Source organism: Solanum dulcamara, chromosome 8, assembly GCF_947179165.1.
Source record: "Solanum dulcamara chromosome 8, daSolDulc1.2, whole genome shotgun sequence".
In the NCBI taxonomy this organism is placed as follows: Eukaryota; Viridiplantae; Streptophyta; class Magnoliopsida; order Solanales; family Solanaceae; genus Solanum; species Solanum dulcamara.
In genome coordinates, this window is record NC_077244.1 from 78,024,144 (window position 1) to 78,043,768 (window position 19,625).

The 19,625-nt window shown below is 35.7% G+C and overlaps 4 protein-coding genes across 7 annotated transcripts in view; 1 reads left to right on the forward strand and 3 right to left on the reverse strand.

The window, feature by feature from the left end:
- LOC129899152 (40S ribosomal protein S8) overlaps positions 1-1,206 on the reverse strand; it is a 2,921-nt gene extending 1,715 nt beyond the window's left edge. The window contains exons 1-2 of the mRNA XM_055973984.1: positions 1,101-1,206; positions 913-985 (exon numbers count right to left, since the gene is read on the reverse strand). Coding sequence (XP_055829959.1) covers positions 913-985; positions 1,101-1,104 — 77 coding nt within the window. The 5' untranslated portion in view covers positions 1,105-1,206. The remainder of the gene's footprint in view (positions 1-912; positions 986-1,100) is intronic.
- Positions 1,207-2,122: 916 nt separating this feature from the next.
- On the reverse strand, positions 2,123-6,235 carry LOC129899188 (peptidyl-prolyl cis-trans isomerase FKBP62-like). Its single transcript, XM_055974042.1, has 13 exons — positions 5,861-6,235; positions 5,480-5,566; positions 4,582-4,842; positions 4,416-4,490; positions 4,252-4,332; positions 3,972-4,166; positions 3,781-3,879; positions 3,497-3,672; positions 3,230-3,352; positions 2,965-3,111; positions 2,746-2,873; positions 2,537-2,657; positions 2,123-2,455 (listed from the first exon to the last, which is right to left on the reverse strand). Exons 1-13 carry the CDS (start codon positions 6,039-6,041, stop codon positions 2,405-2,407), a joined length of 1,725 nt encoding a protein of 574 aa, XP_055830017.1. The 5' UTR covers positions 6,042-6,235; the 3' UTR covers positions 2,123-2,404.
- Positions 6,236-7,756: 1,521 nt separating this feature from the next.
- On the reverse strand, positions 7,757-9,971 carry LOC129901326 (pentatricopeptide repeat-containing protein At3g25210, mitochondrial). 3 transcript variants are annotated; one of them, XM_055976475.1, is made up of 3 exons: positions 8,615-9,971; positions 8,502-8,539; positions 7,757-8,398 (listed from the first exon to the last, which is right to left on the reverse strand). In XM_055976475.1, exon 1 carries the CDS (start codon positions 9,938-9,940, stop codon positions 8,801-8,803), a length of 1,140 nt encoding a protein of 379 aa, XP_055832450.1. In that variant the 5' UTR covers positions 9,941-9,971; the 3' UTR covers positions 7,757-8,398; positions 8,502-8,539; positions 8,615-8,800. The 3 variants fall into 3 exon arrangements, with proteins under 3 accessions (XP_055832450.1, XP_055832449.1, XP_055832448.1); XM_055976474.1 differs by having other exon boundaries at positions 7,757-8,539; XM_055976473.1 differs by having other exon boundaries at positions 8,502-9,971.
- Positions 9,972-11,680: 1,709 nt separating this feature from the next.
- On the forward strand, positions 11,681-19,017 carry LOC129899072 (serine/threonine-protein kinase MHK). Of its 2 annotated transcripts, XM_055973863.1 has the most exons (19): positions 11,707-11,852; positions 12,432-12,664; positions 12,973-13,354; positions 13,452-13,530; positions 14,137-14,205; positions 14,364-14,453; positions 14,641-14,779; positions 14,859-14,961; positions 15,056-15,108; positions 15,630-15,696; positions 15,919-16,027; positions 16,140-16,205; positions 16,302-16,370; positions 16,470-16,530; positions 16,604-16,708; positions 17,262-17,308; positions 17,431-17,476; positions 17,859-17,934; positions 18,553-19,017. In XM_055973863.1, exons 3-19 carry the CDS (start codon positions 13,347-13,349, stop codon positions 18,680-18,682), a joined length of 1,317 nt encoding a protein of 438 aa, XP_055829838.1. In that variant the 5' UTR covers positions 11,707-11,852; positions 12,432-12,664; positions 12,973-13,346; the 3' UTR covers positions 18,683-19,017. The 2 variants fall into 2 exon arrangements, with proteins under 2 accessions (XP_055829837.1, XP_055829838.1); XM_055973862.1 differs by lacking the exon at positions 12,432-12,664 and having other exon boundaries at positions 11,681-11,852.
- Positions 19,018-19,625: the final 608 nt, after the last annotated feature.

Sequence of the window (19,625 nt, forward strand, 5' to 3'; positions counted from 1 at the left end):
GGACTTCCCATAGTGTATTCTCCTCTTCTATTTCTCTTCCCTTCCCCCCATGTATAATAAATATTTTAAAAGAACGTAATATTAATACTATCACCGACCCCAACTAATTTTGGATGATGCATAGTTGATTGTTTGATTGATATATATCTCCCAACTTACAACTCCAGAATTATTCTATGTTTGTCAAAACAAAGAAATCATACATGAGAAGTGATCTACTGTACAGGAGAGTTACATAAATCATGAGCAACAAAGCATAGTTTTTTTACAAGGAGCAGCAAAAGAATATTAATCTTTAAACTGGCAAAATTAACAATAAATCACTATTCCACGAGGGAGAGTGCAAGTGTTTTTGCAATTTCAACTATAGTTACTACTACTTCATTTGAAACAACAATAAGAATAGCAAGGAATCTGACTCTATTACTGGAAATCAAGTCATTTTCAGCTGTTCGGTACATTTTCCATCACAATGATAAATGACTTCAGATGCACGGAAGTCATTTCTCTTTACTACTATCCCAACATTTGCTCCATATCACTTGCTACAAAAAATCATTGAAACAATATCCAATTTGCTGATATTAATATCAATCTTCAACTAATACTCATCGAAAAAAATATCTTCTACTCCCCAACCTAACACCAGAGATAACCGCTTACTTCATTGAAAGACAATTCTTTCGTACAATAAATGGACTAGTTAGACAATGTGCGTTCATATACATACGTGTAAATACAGTATTTTGATAAATTTTCTGTGTATTATAAAGAATAAACACCTAGTACACATAAACATGACAAATAATCGAGAGATATGATATCGCTCACAATTAAGGATAACGAAAGATCGATGTAAAATAGATAAGAGACAAGATATTCAGGCAGAAGAAAAAAGGCAGTAGCACTAACTTTCGCTTCTTCCTCCATGTTTTCTGCTTGCCACCAGTGGCACGCCTTTTGTGCATAGAGTCTCGTGAGATACCTTCACATCCATAAAAAAAAAATCAGTAAAATTAAAAAAAATCACCTTTGCTTTCAATCAAATTGCACATGAAATCAGCGTAGAGAAGAAGGAAGTAGCAGGTTCAGATTCATACCCATGGTTACTGAGAGATAAGCCGCACTCTCTCACACCACTCTTCCGCTTTGAACGAAAAGTACTAAAACCCTAACATTTTGAATGGACAAGCCTAGTCCTTAAAGATTTGGGCTGGGCTGAAATTCTGACATTTTTGGGCTTTTCATTCTTGGGCTAGTAGTATCTTGCATCTTGATTCAATACGAAAGTCGTTTCTATCATTTATTTTGACTGTAGTTTCTTAAAGTCATTTCCATTACCAATACGTGTTTAGTCCCTCCAGAATTTGTAGGATTTGAGGTCGATATTTAAAATATTCTATTACTCTACTTATTACAACAATAATATATCCAATACGTATAATTTTATATATGTATATATATATATATATATATATTACGTTTTCTATTCATAGATCCGTGCCCGCCTTTATAGAGTAGGATACAAAATTATCTATTTTTAAAACATAAATTAAAGTAACTTTTTAGCCTCTTATCGCCCTGAAGAAAAAATCAGTCTATTAGGAAGAGCTAGAACAGGTAAAATAATACTCATTATGAAATTAATTAACAATATTACTAAAGCACACGGAGCGCATCCATATTTGGCAAAGTGGGTAAGCATAATCGAGAAGGAAATATTTACATGAAAGAATCAAGAATGATTAATAAAAATATAAAATAAAAATATTGTCGGAAGCTGTCTTTCACAAGATTTTCAACTAATATTAATAGTATCAATTAATAAAAATGATTTTTGATTTGCCAAATTCTATCATTACTATATACTCTTTTGTACATATAGCGCAACATAATTTTTTTATTTTTTATATATAGATCTAATCAGAATGATTGACCATTAAACCATGATTTTTGATTCGCTAAATACATCGTTATTATATACTCTTTTGCATATATAGAGCAACCCAATTTTTTTTATATACAGATTTGCATTGTAATGAAAGGTACTTTTTAAATATTATTGTTCAGACTATATTATTATTTCTAGAAGTACGGCCTTAGCTTACCATTCAAGAACTGATTTTTTTCTACATCAATTCAAAATGACTTTAATTAATTCCACTCAACAAAAGAACACACAATAACTAAATTATGGAACACCAAAGTTTCCACATGACACTATCACAGAAGGATCCATTAATATCCGAAATACCCAATGCAAAATCAGAAATTACAGTCAGGTTATTCAGCGCACACTTTTTCCTAAAATCCAACTATAACGACTCCATGGCAGATATGACAACTCATCGGAACAGTCAAGAAAATGATGCTGATCCTTTTTATGTCATGTCTTGAGTTAAAGTTATGCCTTGCTATCTATGCTCATCGTTTCTGGTTCCTTGGGAGCAGATTTCTGCATAACACAATGCCGTGTGTCAATAATAGAACAATAGGTAAAGGTAGAAATCAAGGGGTTATAAAGTCCGACACTTACAGCTGAGTTTGCTGCATCCTGCTTATTCAACTTTGCGAACATGTTTCCGTAGAACTTTGCATCCTCCTTGTTAATTTCCTTGACTTTCTCCTTTAGAGCTTTGTACTCGAGCTTCACATCCCTGATATCACATAAGGGAACAAACTTCAGCACCATGACTGACAAATATGACAGCTTGGGTATAGTATATAATGGACTTGGTTGTATACCTGTTGTCAGGATCAATCTCAAGAGCTTTCTTAATGTCAAATTCAGCCAGGTCAAGATCAGCCATGTTCATATATGCTTGAGCTCTGCGGTAAAGGGCTTTGACATTTGTACTATCCAGTTCCAACACCTACAGCGCACACACACAATCCTTGAGAAGAAAGTAAAAATGGATGAGTATTTTTTTAAGGGGGTGGATTTCTAGGTTTCGAGTTCTAAACCTTGGTACACAGTTTCTCAGCCTGCTTGTAATCTTTCAATTTCAACTTGCAAGCTGCATTATTTAAGTTGCAGGTGATCTTCAATGCTTTAGACTGTTTCTTTTCCTCCTCGCTGAAGGAAGTATCATACTCGATGAATTTAGCGGCCTGCATTTGTTAAAATGTACAGTTAGGTAATCCTGGCACACCTCAATAGCTTCTTGCTCTTGACAGACAAACGACCTACTAATCTAGTTCTAAAACACTGAAAAAGCTAAATATCTACCTTCTCATATCTCTTAGATGCCCTTGCGTATTTACCAGCCTTGAACAATGCATTCCCTTCTTCTTTCTTTTTACCAGCAGCCTCAATTTTCTCCAGAGTATTCATATCCCACGATTCCTTGTCCTATAGGCCATCAACAAGAGAATATGATTTTAAGTATGGATCCAGAGACCAGTGCCATATAGCCAAGGTTAGAGAATAAAAAGAAACAAGCTCAACCTCATAATCCACAGTTGAATTGGGGGAACTACAGCTAACATCACATACCTTGACAAAAGAAACAAGCTCAACCTCATAATGTACAGTTGAATTAGGGGGAACGACAGCTAAATCTTGCTTTGACTCAGATGAACCAAAGGCATATTCAGGTGCAATAATAAGCAGCGCCACTTCACCCTTCTTCATTGTCATGACAGCTCTATCCAGCCCATCTATTACTTGTTCTGTTCAGGGTAAATTAGAGCTCAATCAATACTAGTTAAAGGATTATAGACCAGTGAAAATCACAACATAAGATCTTTGTAGTTGTAACGATGTATTCTGAGCCATACCCTCATCTGTCTTAAACTCAAAAAAGCTGTCTTCATTTTCCCCATCATGGCCCTTCTTTGTGAAGACTCTTCCATCTAGCAGCTTGCCTACCAGTTTTACTGCAATATGCAAATTGAAACAACGCTCAGATATCATAGTATTCATGTAACTTACAAGCACAAACTAATGAATTTTCCTGTGACAAACTAACATTTAACAACAGCTCCTTCATTGGGTCTCTCATATCCTTCCCCTTCTTTCAAGATCTTCTTTACTACTTTCTTGTCATCAGTAACATTTGAAACAGTTTTCCAGGAGACCAACTCCAAGTTGATCTGTAATGTGGCATTAGGTGGAACTGCCCCTCCATCACTCGAGGCTGGTTTTCCTTTCGCTCCAAAGCCATCTGCAGAAAACAAATCAGAAATGTTAACAACAGCCCTCTTATTGCCAGATGACTACACAGCAACTTGTTGGCTAGCATCACTTACATTGCGGTTTCACTGTCAATTGTGCCTTTTCACCTTTCTTCATAGTTTTCACAGCCTTAGCAAGAGCAGGACAGAAATGACCTGTTCCATTAAGGATGTCAGAACAAAACTGCATTTTTTTACCTAATAAAACATTGTAGGGCATATAAAGTCAAAAGGTTTACCATCTTGAACAGTGAACTCCACTCCATCTGATTTTCCCACCACTGTGCCGTTTTCAAGCTCAGCTTCATACTTGACTACATTACAGAAAGCAGAAGAAGATGCTTAATTTATATTCCAAACAGCTATAGAATAGTCCTTTATGATCTGAAAAATAATAATAAATACCTAATACTTCGTCAAGATCTTTCGGGTTTTCCCATTTCTCCCCCTCTGTGAGGATCTTTTTGAAAATTCCACCATCCTTGCAAATATCTTTTACACTCACCCATGATAGCAATTCAACATCAAATTGTAGAGTGGCATTTGGAGGGATAGTTGGAGGAGAACCACTCTCACCATAAGCCAGCTCCGGAGGAATGGTGAAAATAGCACTTTCACCTTTCTTCATCGTCTTTATACCTTGATCCCATCCTTTAATTACTTGTCCTATTAGGAAATAAAAAGCATCAGCGTATCTGTTTAGCTTGAAGTAAAATATAATTCATCTTGTGCAAATGCTAATTACATAGATATATCAGAGACTTCCTTGATGAAAAATTCTGTATTTCTTGGTTTTAATATGATTTCTCACATAATTTGATTTCAAACAAATCAACTCTCTGTATGGAATCTTTGACAAGCATCGTCATCTCAACCCTTAATCCCTAGAATTGAGGATAAGATCTAATTTGGAATGCCAAAGAACAATACGATTATCTTCTAAGGAAACAAGAAGAAGAAAAGCTCGGAGGAAGTTGTAAAGGTGCTAATAAGAACAGCTTCACCACATCTTCAGATTCTCGTAATCATAAACTTACAGTTGTAAAGTTCATACCTTCTCGACAAGCTAAATCCTACTTTAAACTAAAGGACAAGCTTTAGGGGTTGCCATAATATTTACTAAGCCCTTAGAGGAAACAGGCTCCCCAATCTAATATTATCTGTACTGGTCCTATTAGAGCAATCAAGCTTTCATTTGTTCTATCAAATCACTTTTTTTGAAATAGTTGTTTTATCAAATCACTTAAGTTTATTCAATAACCATTAAGCAACAAATACAAAAAGTTAAGGAACGTTCACTAACCTTGACCGAGTGTGAACTTAAAGGGGTCCCCCCTATCGCGACTGGAATCGAACTTGGTTCCATCCAGCAGAGTTCCAGTATAATGAACTGACAACGCAAAAACCAACGTGAGCTCAAATAACACAAACAAATTCACGTTTACCACAAAGTAGATGAAACAATTGCAAATTAAATAATCCAAAAAACATAGAAATGAGCTCGGAATTAATCCACTGAGCCTAGCAAGCGCAGATTACTCATTAACAACAGCAATTTAGGCATGACAGATAATATAATTGCAATTAATTAATCAATACAGTATTGTAAGCACAAAAAACAGACTAACATAAATAAAATCTCAGATTTATTAGCAGAGTAAGTTATAATATGCAAACTAATTACCTTCGACTTCATCACCAGGCTCAGGAGTATCCCAACCTTCACCTTCCTTAACAAGCTTCTTCTTCAATCCCTGATTTCCAATTTCCTTCTCCTCGCCGACTTTCATGATCGGACTGTCATCCGGCAGATCCATGTCGTCGTCCATTCCCTCTACCGGTGGAATACCAAAATCCTCGTCCATTTTTCCGTCAAAAACACAATATGCACTCACACAAAGAAGATAGATCGATTGATAGAATCGAGCTCAGTGAAATCAAATAATGGCGCTGTTAGAGAGGGAGAAGATGGAGGCTTTAATGGTGTGAAAATAAAGGGTTTAGGTTCTAGAGTGTTCCAAGGTTTTAGAATGAGCTTTAGCGTGACGAAGGGTCAGGATGCTTCTAGATATCTTAAATTTTGATAATGAATATATTAATTCTTTTATTTCATCCCGAATTATGGATTTATTTTTAGATAATATATATAGTTGGGAGTGGGGACCACTGTTTCTAAATCCTTCTTATTAATCTAATGACTGATCTTTAATTAAAGTTTTAATTAGATGGCAAATGAGATGGGCCGAGTTTGGGCAAAATCTTAAAAAATGGGTCATAAAATAAGGAGGAAGTGCACGCATACATGATCCATTTGAGGGCCTTCAAGTTCTTGAGTATTTTCAAATTTAGCTACTTAAATCAATTTCAAACGCATGAGTTTAAAGTTTAAGCATGTTGTTTGGTTTGTCAAGGTCTAAATTTCAATAATTTGGCAGTAATGAAATGGCTTGGAGATCCGAACTTTCGATTTTTTTCGTTTGATTGGTTAATAATTAAAAAAATTTAATATTTTTATTTAAAATTTAGCATGACAATTCTGAACTTTAAATCCAATATAACTTGCACATACGATTATAGTATGTGCACAAATTATTATACATGAATTACTTACCTTAAGGGATATTTTTGTTTTTAAATAATTAATTATGGCATTTCTAATGCATGTTGCCTTTTTTACTCGTTTGACTAAGAAATAACTAATGCAGGAATTGTAATACATAAAACATAAGTCCTCGCTCTATGTATGCTCTAGTGTCTTAGTGTATTTGAAGATTAGAGCTACAACAATAACATATTCATTGAAATTCCGAAGATGAGAAACAATTTCTTAATTCATATGTAGTGATAAAAATAACAGCTGATATTCCAAAATCAAGTTGTATCAGGAGAGAGTGTTTGATTTCCTTCAACATTGTCTTTATTTTACTTTGGTATAATACATAAATAAGATCCTTAACTTAACTTCAAATTATAACTTTGACCTTTAACTTTGATAGTGAACAAGTAAGCATTTTAACTATCCAACACTTAAACAAAAAAACAATCGAATATTGCATCCCAAACGCATGATACACATACGCTCCGATGTGAATTATTGAGCCACTTAGTGACTGCCACCTAATTAAAATAAATACACGTGGATTTTAAAAATAACATTTAACTTTAACAATGAACAAGTAAACACTTTAACTATTCAACACTTAAACAAAAAATACTCGAAGCCCAAACACTCTGACGTGCGTAACTTAATTGTTTTTCACGCATTTTGCCAGGTAGAATTCGAATTTTTTTTTATTCAAGTGTTAGATAGTTTAAGTGCTTACTTATGCACTATCAAAGTTAAAGGTTAAACTTATAATTCGAAGTCAAGTTAAGGTTCCAATTTATGTATTACTTTACCACTGTTGGATGAGCTTCCAAAATAGCTCTTATGTTTACAGGATTGAAGTCTGTTATACTATTGTCGTTCCTCAACACCAAGTGTATACACGTAACCAAAAGACAAGTTGAAAAATATGTTTCATTAGCATCTCCTTGACAATGACAATGACTACGTAATGTAATAATTTGGAGTCTGAGCTTTGTCCGAAAGTTGAAAAATAAAACTGCCAAGCGGCATTACAAACTCGATTTGAGAGAACAGGCATCCAAGAGTGAGCCTACAACAACAACTATCATGTTTCAATCCCAAGTTGAGGTCAGCTATATGGATACTCACTCTCCATGTCGCGCTACCTGTGGTAAGACTACTGTATTCTCATTAATTATGGCAGCAAGAAGCCAGTTCGCGGGCAGATGCAAAACACTTCATGATTTAGCCAACTCTCAAGTCTCAACTCTCGACTGGCATCATGGAAGCATTGAGCAACAAGTATCCAACATATCAGCTATTTGCCTGGACCAACCTTTCATGTTAGTCAGCACCATGAGATTTCTGGCTCTTATTCCCTTGAAACTGTCATTCCATGCCCTACGTTGAATACATAATGATATCCAAGCAGCCAGACTTTTTCTTCAAGTACTGTCAATCACTGTTCAACGAAGTGTTTCTTCATTTTAGTGTCTGATTCACAGCTCCAAACAGTTAGAAGCTATTTTGCATTAGTTTGAGATCCATCTGCCAAAGAATAATCACCCCATTTCATCAAACACTTGTCCTTGTATTCAACTGAATCAGCAAATTTGTAAGACTTTCCAGCACAGCGAAGTGATAATGAACCATCTGCAAAGGTGCAATGTAGAAAAAGATGCTCGGCAAACCCAAACTTCATCATGAAACTTGTAGAAAATGCAGAGTTTCACAAAGAAAGTTCACTTTGATTTACCTTGAACAAGGAACTCATATTGCAGCCCTCTCAATAACCTAGTGGGCATGATTCGGCTTTGTCATTATCAAGACATGCAAATTAATGGACTAGGATTAGTAAAATTTCTTCACCTCATATGCACTATGGTGTAAAAGATGACTCTGAACAGCAAGACTTGCCTTTCCGATTCTAATTGCTGATAGTTTTTCTGATTCTAATTGCTGATAAACAACTTCTCATTCATCAAGCCGGCAAAAGATGTACTTCCAAAAGACAATTGATCAATACTGAAAACCTAAGCATATCAAAGTAGATACTTAGTCCTTATTAAGAAAATATAAAGTATTCAACAAAGACTTGTAAGTCTTCTCATTCATTAAGCTATCCCTCTTCTTAAATTCTTCAAGAAGTTCAAATGCATAATTTCCTCTTCCTTCCCTACTCAATTCTTCCATCACTGTTTTATAAGTAAGCTGATCAGGTGACAACGAATTATCCAACATATCAAATACCACCTCACTGGCATCCTCAAAGCGATGCTCCAAAGCAAGACTACAAACCAGTATCATATAAGTAGATCCTTTCGGAATAAACCCTTTGTTCCTCATTTCCTTAAAAAACTCAAGCCCCTGATTCACTCTTCCCTTCTCGCACAACCCTTTGGCTATATAGCCATAAGTAAACGCATCAGGCTCACATCCATACAAACCCATTTCACGAAAAACACGAATAGCCTCATCAACCTCTAGACACTTAGAATAAGCCTTGATTATCATATTCAATGCAAATGTATCTGGAATCACCCCAAAAGACTTCATTTGCTTCGCTAATGATCGAACAGAATGTAAATACACGTAACAAACATGTAACTTATTAAATTTACTGAGAAGAGCATTCAGCAACAAATTATAAGTTTCTAATGACGGCTTAGCATCTTCACATTTTGTCATTTTCTTGTAAATATCAAATGCACGATTAAATAAGAATTTACGACCGCAGCAAAACTTAATCATGGAATTGTACAGAGGGAGGCTCGGCGGGCAAGCGCCAGCGAGAACTTCCTCGACTAGGGTCTCCACAATGCGATAACGCTTACTTGAGACTGCAATGTTAATCATGTTTAAGTAAGTGACATGGTTGTGCTTGTAGCCCCGTTGTTGGCCGGTCCACCGGAAGATATCGAGGGCAAGGTCGGGGTCGGTTTGTGCTCTCAAGGCTTCGTTTACATCAGCTGGAGTGAACCCTGGTTTGAGATTGTTGATCCATGATTCGAACTGTTTCTCCAATGGAGTTCGAGTTCGGGTTCGTGGAATAGGGTCAGGGAGTTCATCGGAGAACGGCGGCGGAGATGATATGATTTTTGGGTAGTGATCTGCGGCGGCGGCGCTGGATATACGGCGGAGAGATAGTGAAGACAAGAGAGAGGAGATGATCGGACGGCGCACGGACGACCGCATTTTCGGTATCGGAGAGGAGATACAAGGGTTGGGGGGGGGGGGTGAAATGCTGTAATTTTCGTACTTTGGTCATTCATACTTTGGAAGTGGGCCTAAGACAATTAACTAATATGGGCCAAGAGGTATGTTAGGCGGCCCATGTTTTCTGCTAAGCAGTCTATTTTAATGGCCCAACTATCGGGCTAAGTGCACAAATATTCGCTTTTGGAGTCATCATTTAACTTGTGTTCACTTTGTAATTTATTTTACAAGTTTTATCCACTTTAGAAATAATTCAGATGTATCCAAAGGTTGGAAATTCGTGTATGATTAGTGAACAAGTATAGGACACTTTAAAAGGCAAAGATAGAATGAAATAGGAAATCAAGTGCACAAATATTAACTTATATACGACTAAAGTTTATGTAAAGTTGATTTAAATCTCAGTTATGTGTGTTAAAATTAGTTTTGCCAAAAAGTAAAATATTTTTTAAATTTCAACAATTCTAACACTAAAATCTATTTCAAATAAGCTTAATTTGAAATAAATTTTTCATAATTAAAACAACAACATATCCAGTGAAATCCTACTAAGTAAAGTCTGAAGAGAATGGAATGTCCGTAGATTTAACCAATGCATCGTGGAGATAAAAATGTTATTTTCGAATGACCATCGACTCGAGTGCATCAAACCCAAATACAAGAAGAAGAAAACAATAAAGAGAGCATTATAGTTAATAAGGGAGCAGTTTAAAATCTACAAGAAATAAACAGTAACAACAGCATAATAATGTGTTAATCGAAACACAACAAACAACACATTACTAGAACTGTAAGGACATAACTACTGCTACACAACAATCTTTGCAAGGTAAGACAACACTCTATCCTACTAAACTTTTACTCTAACACGTGATCTCCACTCATTTCTACCTAGAGTCATGTTCTCAGTAATATAAAGTTACGTCATGTCATATCTAATATTTTTTTGGCCCACCTCTACCCCTTTGCGTACCCCCTACCCCCAGAGTCTTGCGGCTCCTCACTTGAGCATCAACACACCTTTTCTTCACATATTCAAACTATTTCAGTTTCGTTTTCTTATTTTGTTCACCACAAAAAAATTATAATTTTAAAAATAACATATTTCTAGAAAATGATCACGTGGATCTTCTATTCGCCACGTTGATTACTTTATACAAATTTACAACGGAAAAACTCATCTTTGTAATAAGATTACTGAAGAACTTCATTTCTCTATTAAATTTAATTCCAAATTAAAATGTCACATAAATAAATAAATAAAGAAGGAATATTCCTTTTCAACTTCAAATTATACTTATTTTTTGAACTTCCAATGTACGGAGAAGTTCTTGTTTCCGCGAGCCCAAGCTTCAAGCCCAAGTCAAATTTCATGAGAAGACTGGTTCTTCCGTCCAAAATCGCGTGATCGTTAAGGTCAAATACCAATTACATCCCTATTTTTCTTGAGAATTTCAATCAGTACCTGTTCACATAATGGCAGAGGCTCGTAATTATACGAACCATCAGAGGGCAAAGTTGTCATAAAAGAACCAACAATGGATAAGTTTGAAAATAGCAAATAGGCAGAAGGGCTTTTATGTAAACTCACTTTAGAGAGGACCACTCCTTTTCCTCACCACCAAGCAACTTTTGCATTTTTTAATTTTTTCTTTTGATATTTCTTTTTAAATTTCTCTTGTTTATCTTTAAAATCAAACAATTTTAATATTTTAATTACTTTTTATATTTCCAAAATATATTTTGGTTTCTTCTACAACGCTTCTTCTTATGATGATTTTGCTGTTACATTATTGATTAGAACAATTATCTTCTCTCTAGAAATCTTTATTTCTCTCGATCTTTCTCTCTTTAGATGTTTGTAGTTTCACTGTTTCTCCAGCATTAAGCGGTGAGTTTGATTTTTTTCTTCAATTTCTGTGTGTTTTCTATTATATCGTGCTTATTATACGTTTTCTTCTAGTGGCCGGAGAATCTATTTCTGTTGTGTTGATCGGAAAATCATGAATATATTCAATTGCATTATTCGTCTGTAGCTTCAAATTCAATTTTCTTCCCTTTTTAGCTGTATTTTTTGGTTTATAATCTGAAGTGACTTGACTGTTTTCGGTATTGATTTGAATCGGTACTAGAAGAGGTACTGGAAAATCTGCATTTTTTTTGGTTCAGAATTGCTGTCTGATTTATCTACTGTAAACATCCAGCTGGTCCTGGATTTCTTAATATTTGGTTTATTACATGTTTTTCAACAAGAGTTTTGATTTTTGATAATCGCCATTGATGTGTTATTTGTGTATTTAATTTATCAATTACCGTGTCATACGATTTGTTTTTATGGTGGATTTTTTTTAATTTGTAATTCGCCTTTGGAGCACTTCTCTTGTTGACAGTCGGCACAAATATGAAGAAAATAAAGCCAGAGACTTCTATAATTAATTGAATCTGAATCAGTTTTACTATTTAAATGCAGATGTCATATAGAAATCATTGTTACAACAAGAAAATGTGAAGCTAATTGCTACATATGTTCATGGATACAAAGAAGCTATAGGAATAGATTAAGTAGTAAAGTGAAGAGAGATTGCTAAATCCAAGAGGTGATTCCTGTCTTTGAATGTCCCCGGTTCTATATCATCATAATATGTGTGGATGGGCTGATCGGAGTAGTATTTTTCACCTGGTGTCCCAAAGAGCCTATAGAAGGTGAGCCTAGGTAGTGTTTAGAATACTGAAATAGAACTCGGTGGGCCTGGTAACTCCATAGAACTCTTCCACAGAATAGCAGCCTACATATGCTATTCACTGTTTTTGTACCCTCTTTTTTATCTCATCCTGTCTCTCTCCTCTCTCTGTGGTGGTTTGACACGTAACTCGGGAGATTTCTGCTTTTTATGTTTTTTCGGTTTATATTTCCAATCCAGATTCTTGAATCCTTTAAAGCACTAAAGGTAGCATGATTTATTCATGTTCTACAGCTGTCTCTGACTTCTTTGAAACTTTTTGTTTGACAGACAAAACATAACTGAAGCTTATGGAAAAGAGGCACGTCATGGTTTGATATTTTGTCGGTGTGCCTGACCGCTTACTTTATCCAAGATATAGCAAGTATTTGACAGAAATCAGTGGCTGCCTTTTAGATGATAACTACTGATTGCAGCTCGTGAAGGCTGCGTTTAAGCATGTTGATAGTCTTTCAATTGATTTTCAATTTCTTTTGTAATGAGAGGTGGATTTTTTACCATTTGCCGTATCGTATGCTGCACATAAAAAGTGGTATATGTCAACAATCACGTGAAGATCACTGTTTTTACAGTGTAGAAACCTCTATCAGGAGGTTAGAGGTCCATTGAGATAGTGTTGGTCCGCCAGTCATTGTAATCTAAAAATGGAAAGGTAATTCATGTTCTTACCCTATTTGGATATTAAGAGGTGGTTTTCTTTTGATAATCCAATCGTTTTGTGGTTTCTTGTGTGGGACATATAATTCCAGATATAGAATATTGAAGGAGCTTGGAGATGGAACATGTGGTAATGTATATAAGGCCATTAATACAGAAACATCTGAAATTGTAAGTGATTGTCTTTGGTTAAGTATTTGTTATGTTTTATATATCCACACATGTTTTTCAGACTTTCTCATTTATTAGTTGATATAAAGAGACGTTCCAGAATCATGTTTACAAAATTTAAGACTTGAGTAGGAAGTTTGCATCTGGCAGCATCAAAAGATTTTGATACGAGCATGTTTGAAGAGTTGCACGTCTAAATTAATAAAATCTTATAGTTATAACTTCTAAGTATCAGAACTCATCATGGTAATGCTTGGTTTTGCTGCTTGGCTTCCTTTGTGATCTCTCACACTACAGTACTTACATGTGCCATATCTCAGGTAAAGTCTGGCTAACCAAAAGTGCCTTAGTCCCATACATAATAATTTGTGAGAGCCATCCACATATAGTAGAGTCATCAGATTAGTTCTTAATCATGCCTATGCTATTTCAAGAAATGAAGAATAATAAAATTTGACCTTTTCACTTTCTTCTTTGTTCCACTTGGAGGGAGTCGACTGAGAGGCTTATGTTGATTGTTTCTCTTTGCTCGACTGCGCGTACATCTCATAGGATGTTGATGTCTCTCAAATATCGTAACTTACAGATTCGTTTCATGTATTGCAGGTTGCAGTTAAGAAAATGAAGAGGAAGTTCTATTTTTGGGAAGAATGCATTAATCTACGTGAAATAAAGGTGTTTGGGTTTCCTCTCATTTGGTCTCATATTTGATGGTCTGAAGGGAGAAATTTAAACATATCGATTCAGAAAAATTACCATGTTAGAAAAGAGTTTCTTGTACATATTTATATAGACTTGGTGCAAGCTAAGCTTTCCAATCTTCCTCTGCGCAGTCCCTCCGTAAATTGAATCATCCTAACATCATCAAACTGAAGGAGATTGTCAGGGAGAACAATGTGCTTTTCTTCATACTTGAATACATGGTACCAGTTTAAGACTTTTCTCTAGATTTCTATGTTGCACCTTTCCTATTGTCTGTGCTGCAGAATCTTTCATTCAGTTAACAGAATGTACATTTATGTAACTCCGGCAATTAGTGCTCTTAGTTTCAGAATATCGAAATACTATGTCTACGTAAACCTCTAAATTGTCTCCTTTTAAATTGTCTAGGAACATAACTTGTACCAACTAATGAAAGATCGGCAAGGACCTTTCCTAGAGGAAGAGATTCGAGGATTGATGTCTCAGGTGTTGCAAGGACTTGCCCATATGCATAAAAATGGCTACTTTCATCGGGACTTGAAACCTGGTATTGAAATGTCATATGGTCTATTTACTATATTTATTTATGGAAGTGTGAAACTAAAGTTACATTTGTTCTGGCTCAGAGAATTTACTGGTGACGAATGATGTAATTAAAATTGCTGATTTTGGGTTGGCTCGTGAAGTGTCTTCATTACCTCCTTTCACTGATTATGTTTCAACTCGTTGGTGAGTTGTCTTCTCTTGTTTGGTGCATCCTTTGTTTCCAAGTGCTAGAGATTTTTTTGCCTCTGATGTAAGGATGTTCTAATGTTTTTAAAAGGTACCGAGCACCGGAAGTTTTGTTGCAATCTTCATCATACACACCTGCTATTGGTATGCACTGTCAGTATGTTCTTGCAATTCAGAAGCTTCTTGTGTGACACACTGGATCATTTTTCATTCGACACCAATAAGTTTCAGTATGTTTAGAAGCTCAAGCTAGCATCCTGGAATTTTTTTCTTGAATCTTGACGGCTATTGCAGCTAGTTCTTTACTTGTCCGTATAAACTTGTAAATCAAAGTGCTTTGCCCAGCAGTATGTTTCGTGTTTGTCGATATTTTATGGTGTATAAACAGTCTTTCTTTAAACGTTTTCTATTAATTTTGATGGTTAGCACATTGTGCGACCTGCCATGGCTCTTTGAAGGTGATATAACCTTCAATGGGTTCTATGGAAGGTTGTGTAAAAGAAAATAGGAAAGTGCCAGGAATTGCCCTCAAACATTCTTAAGTTTGACGGCCTTACATTAGAAATTGTTCAATGCGTGGAAAGAACTCTTTAGATAAAATTTATGTTGTTTTTGTTGGTTAATTAATCTTTTTCTTGACTCATGAGAATAAGGTCTGTACACAGATATGTGGGCAGTTGGTGCGGTACTTGCTGAACTTTTCACTCTTTGCCCAATTTTCCCTGGTGAAAGGTGATTTTATATCCCATATGGTCTTACACAAAAATGATGTCCTAGCTCTTTTGGCTTGGAGCCTAGACTGCTTTGACCTCAAATGTAACTGAATTGATGATGTAGTTACTTCCAAGAGCTTGTGGAGCATATTGTCCAAACTCTGTGGGAAATTGAAACTTGATTCATATCATTTAGAGAACTATTTCCTTGAAGAGTAATCTTCCTTTTTTCTTTGAACAGTGAAATTGATCAGTTGTATAAGATATGCTGTGTTCTTGGACCGCCAGATTGGACTAGCTTCCCAGAACTAAGAAGTGCTTCACGGTTGTTTGATATAAGCTGTCTTGATGTAAGTCCAGGATGAACTTCTTGTTAGTTTCCTGCCAGTTTCTTTTGACCTTTATCACAGACATGTGAATGATCACATATTCAGATCTACTTCTTTTTTCCGTTTCTGATAGATTACACCAGCTAATCTGTCTGATGTCATTCCAAATGCTAGCTTGGAAGCTATTGATTTGATCAAGGTATTCCTTCTAGCTGCTTCTTTACATTGCTGGCATGTTTTATGCACGAAATACGAAATGTTGTTTAGCTGATCTATCCCGACCTTCATGACATAGCAACTCTGCTCGTGGGACCCATTGAGGAGACCAACTGCTGACCAATGCTTACAGCACCCATTTTTTCATGTAAGCCATTTTATGCTATATCTCGTTTGCTTCAGATTTTTACTGTAATTGGCATCCTTCCATGGAGATTTAAATAACCCGCCACTTGCTAATGAATAGGTTGATATGCGTATTCCTCGACCTCTAGGGGATCCATTGCAGATGAATTTAAGTAATGTTGGTAAGAACTCGTAAGATACTTTTAGCATCTGTCACTGTCTGCTTTTAGTTCATGAAGATCTCTTGTTGTGCAGGACCTGAGCCTAATCTTGAGTTGAACCTGTGGGATTTTGGGACAGAAAAAGATGATTGCTATCTTGGTTTGACTTTGGCTGTGAACCCAAGTCCCTCTTGTCTGGGTATGAACTTTTAAGATTTTTATTAATTCAGGTTTATTTCTGTACATCCTTCCATTGAAATGTATATGAATCTAAATATATGTATAAAACCACTTTAGATACATATAAATGCTTGCAATGCACAATTGTCTATGGTTCAATTTGTTGCAACACTTGTTTTTTGTTCATGTATATCCTGGCTTTTGTAATAACTGTTTTGTCATTGTGTCTTCCTCTATCTTTTTTCTTAGAAGCAATACCTGCACCGCTTTGTCCACTAAAAAAGGAAATATATATTCTTGATATTTTGGTAATGTAAGTTTTAGCACATCTAAAATTTGCCCAGGGAAACATATTATCATAGTAAAATTTGCCCTGACACTTAAATCATATAAAACACCCTTAAAGCAAAAAACCATCTTTGTCATAGTATCATTTTTTAAGAGCACGAGGACTTGACGTCCTTGCTTAGTATATTTCTTGCCTTGATTTTCAAGTTTTTGTTTTATCGTTGTATGCTCTCTTTTTCAGTTGCATCTTCCTAAAACAATTTACCTTAAACCTCATTGTGTAGATTTATTTCCTGCGAAGATGGCAGGTAAAAGTCAAGGTACAGGAACGGTGAGTGTCTTAAGATTTTTTTTATTTTTTATACTTGGGAGTCACTGTTTTGGGGGATTTCTTTTCATAGGACTCCTGATTTTCATAAATTCTTCTAAAAGGTTTTTTAACAATATTGGCAGGATATGTTGTTCTGCCCTGGTTTCCAAGATCACTCACAACAATCAGGTAGCTCATATACTTTTCCTCCTAATGTAATATATTGTTGTTGTAAAGAAATGAATCTCGAGCCTAATTCAACCTCAAAAGCTAGCTCATGAGGGGAGGATTTTTCAAGTCCATATGAGGAGTCCAACATTTGCACCGATGTGTGACTTAACAATTGTATTAACCATTTCTGCAATATTATACAGACTTCTTTTTCTTTTTGTTCTGGGGTGGGTGGTTCTACAATTGCCTTGTGTTAGGACTCTTGAATGAAACCTAGAATGCTGAAAGGTTTGTCAGCATATTATGGTTCTTTCTGGGTATTTAATGTAGTTGGTTGAAATCTTCACCTTCTATACTATTGCTTAGAGATGTCATGGCCGTGTTGATTTCTTCTTTTCAGTTTTCTGGTCATTGTTTCCTCCCGATCACCATCAAATATCTACTCCGGTGGACTCCTCATTGTCATTATCATTCAGGTCAGTATCCATTTATCGAATTTTCTCTGTTAATGGCGTAAGTTTTGGTGGATTTTTGAGTAATATATTCCCCCGTGGAGAACAGAAATGGAATCATCCTGCTACCCAGTTTGGTGGGTTGTTGAGTAATGTATTCCCCCTGCAGAGAACAGAAATGGAATCATCCTGCTACCCAGTTTGGTGGGTTGTTGAGTAATTTATTCCCCCTGTAGAGAACAGAAATGGAATCTCCTGCTACCCAGTTTCCTTATCAAATTTTGGTTCGATGTCGTTATGCATATTAGAGATTGAACATAACTTAGTCTTCCAACTCTTCCCCCCCCCCCCCCCCCCCCCTGCTAAACAGGCAGCATCAAATACATGTCCTCAAGAAAACCAATAAGACCCAATTGTATCACAAGTTGCATGTCAGTAACAGGGAATGCAAGGGGGGCATCTGTCTCTATTGATAAGAAATATTATCCATTTTTTGTTGTTGCATGGAACAATTAATTGAAGCTGCTTGTAGGGCGACATTTTATGTTTATTATATTGTAGGGCGACATCTTATGGACTTAAAAGTTAATCAGTACTTATGACGGCATGAAACTAAAGTTTTCCCTTTATTTCTGTTTGCAGCACAATTCCACACTCAACCATTGGGGCTCCACAATCAACTGGTTTTGGCATGACATCTTTGCAGACTAACTTCTTGGAGCACCCCTTTCTGGCTATGTCATCCTCCTTCCAGCAGGGACGTTGCCTTTGAGCTACTGATTCAATTCCCTAGTTCGACTAATAAGCAATTATAGTAGTATTTCCCCGGACCCCGCGCATAGCGGGAGCTTTAGTGCACCGGGCTACCCTTTTTTAGCTGTAATCTGTAAATGTAATTGACAGCACAATTAAAGTTATTTTACTAGATTTTTTTTCATTACTCTCAGAAGATTCTCTTCTAAAGATGTAGAGTGACCCACGCCCCTTTTAGGCGATGTAGTTGGTGTCCTTGTGGGAACAATCCTATAGAAGATGACTGAAATATACTGTTGTAATTATTAAACCATCATAAACGGGGAGAAAGATACAACTCGCGTTCTTTATTTAGTTTTTTAGTTTTTTTGTTTGCTTATCTCAACTCATTTTCTGGCGGAGAAAAGTTGGACTGAGCTGATTGTCTACTCTTGAAGAACACTTCTTGAAAAGTTTAATGCCCAATTACCCTAGTAGTCCTTGTAGGTGCGGGGACATGATGAAATTTTGAATTTGTAACTTGGGAATTAATAGTTCAAATTCAGAGTTTTTAACCAAAGACCAGAAGAGAAAATTGAAAATGACAAAAATGGTCACTTATGTTTAGGTAGGTTTAAATAGTCCATAAAGTATGCTTTGAACAGTTCGATCCTTTTAAGTTTGTGACACTTTTGATTTTCGGCAAATATATAACAAATTATGTCTATTAGACTTAATGAAAAAGAAAAAAATTATTTGGCAAAAACTCGGGTTTGAATTTTTTTTTTTGATTGTTTTTATAGTTCTTGATCTATTTCTAAAGTTCAATTTAACTTTTTTATATGCAATTTTTGCTATATTTAGTCTACTTTTTAGTGTCTAGTACAAGTTTTTGTGTTATAGAATCTGGTGTTGTATGGTCTGACATTTTTGTCCACAGTGATCATAAAATTTAAGATAAAAATTTGTTAAATATTTGAAGG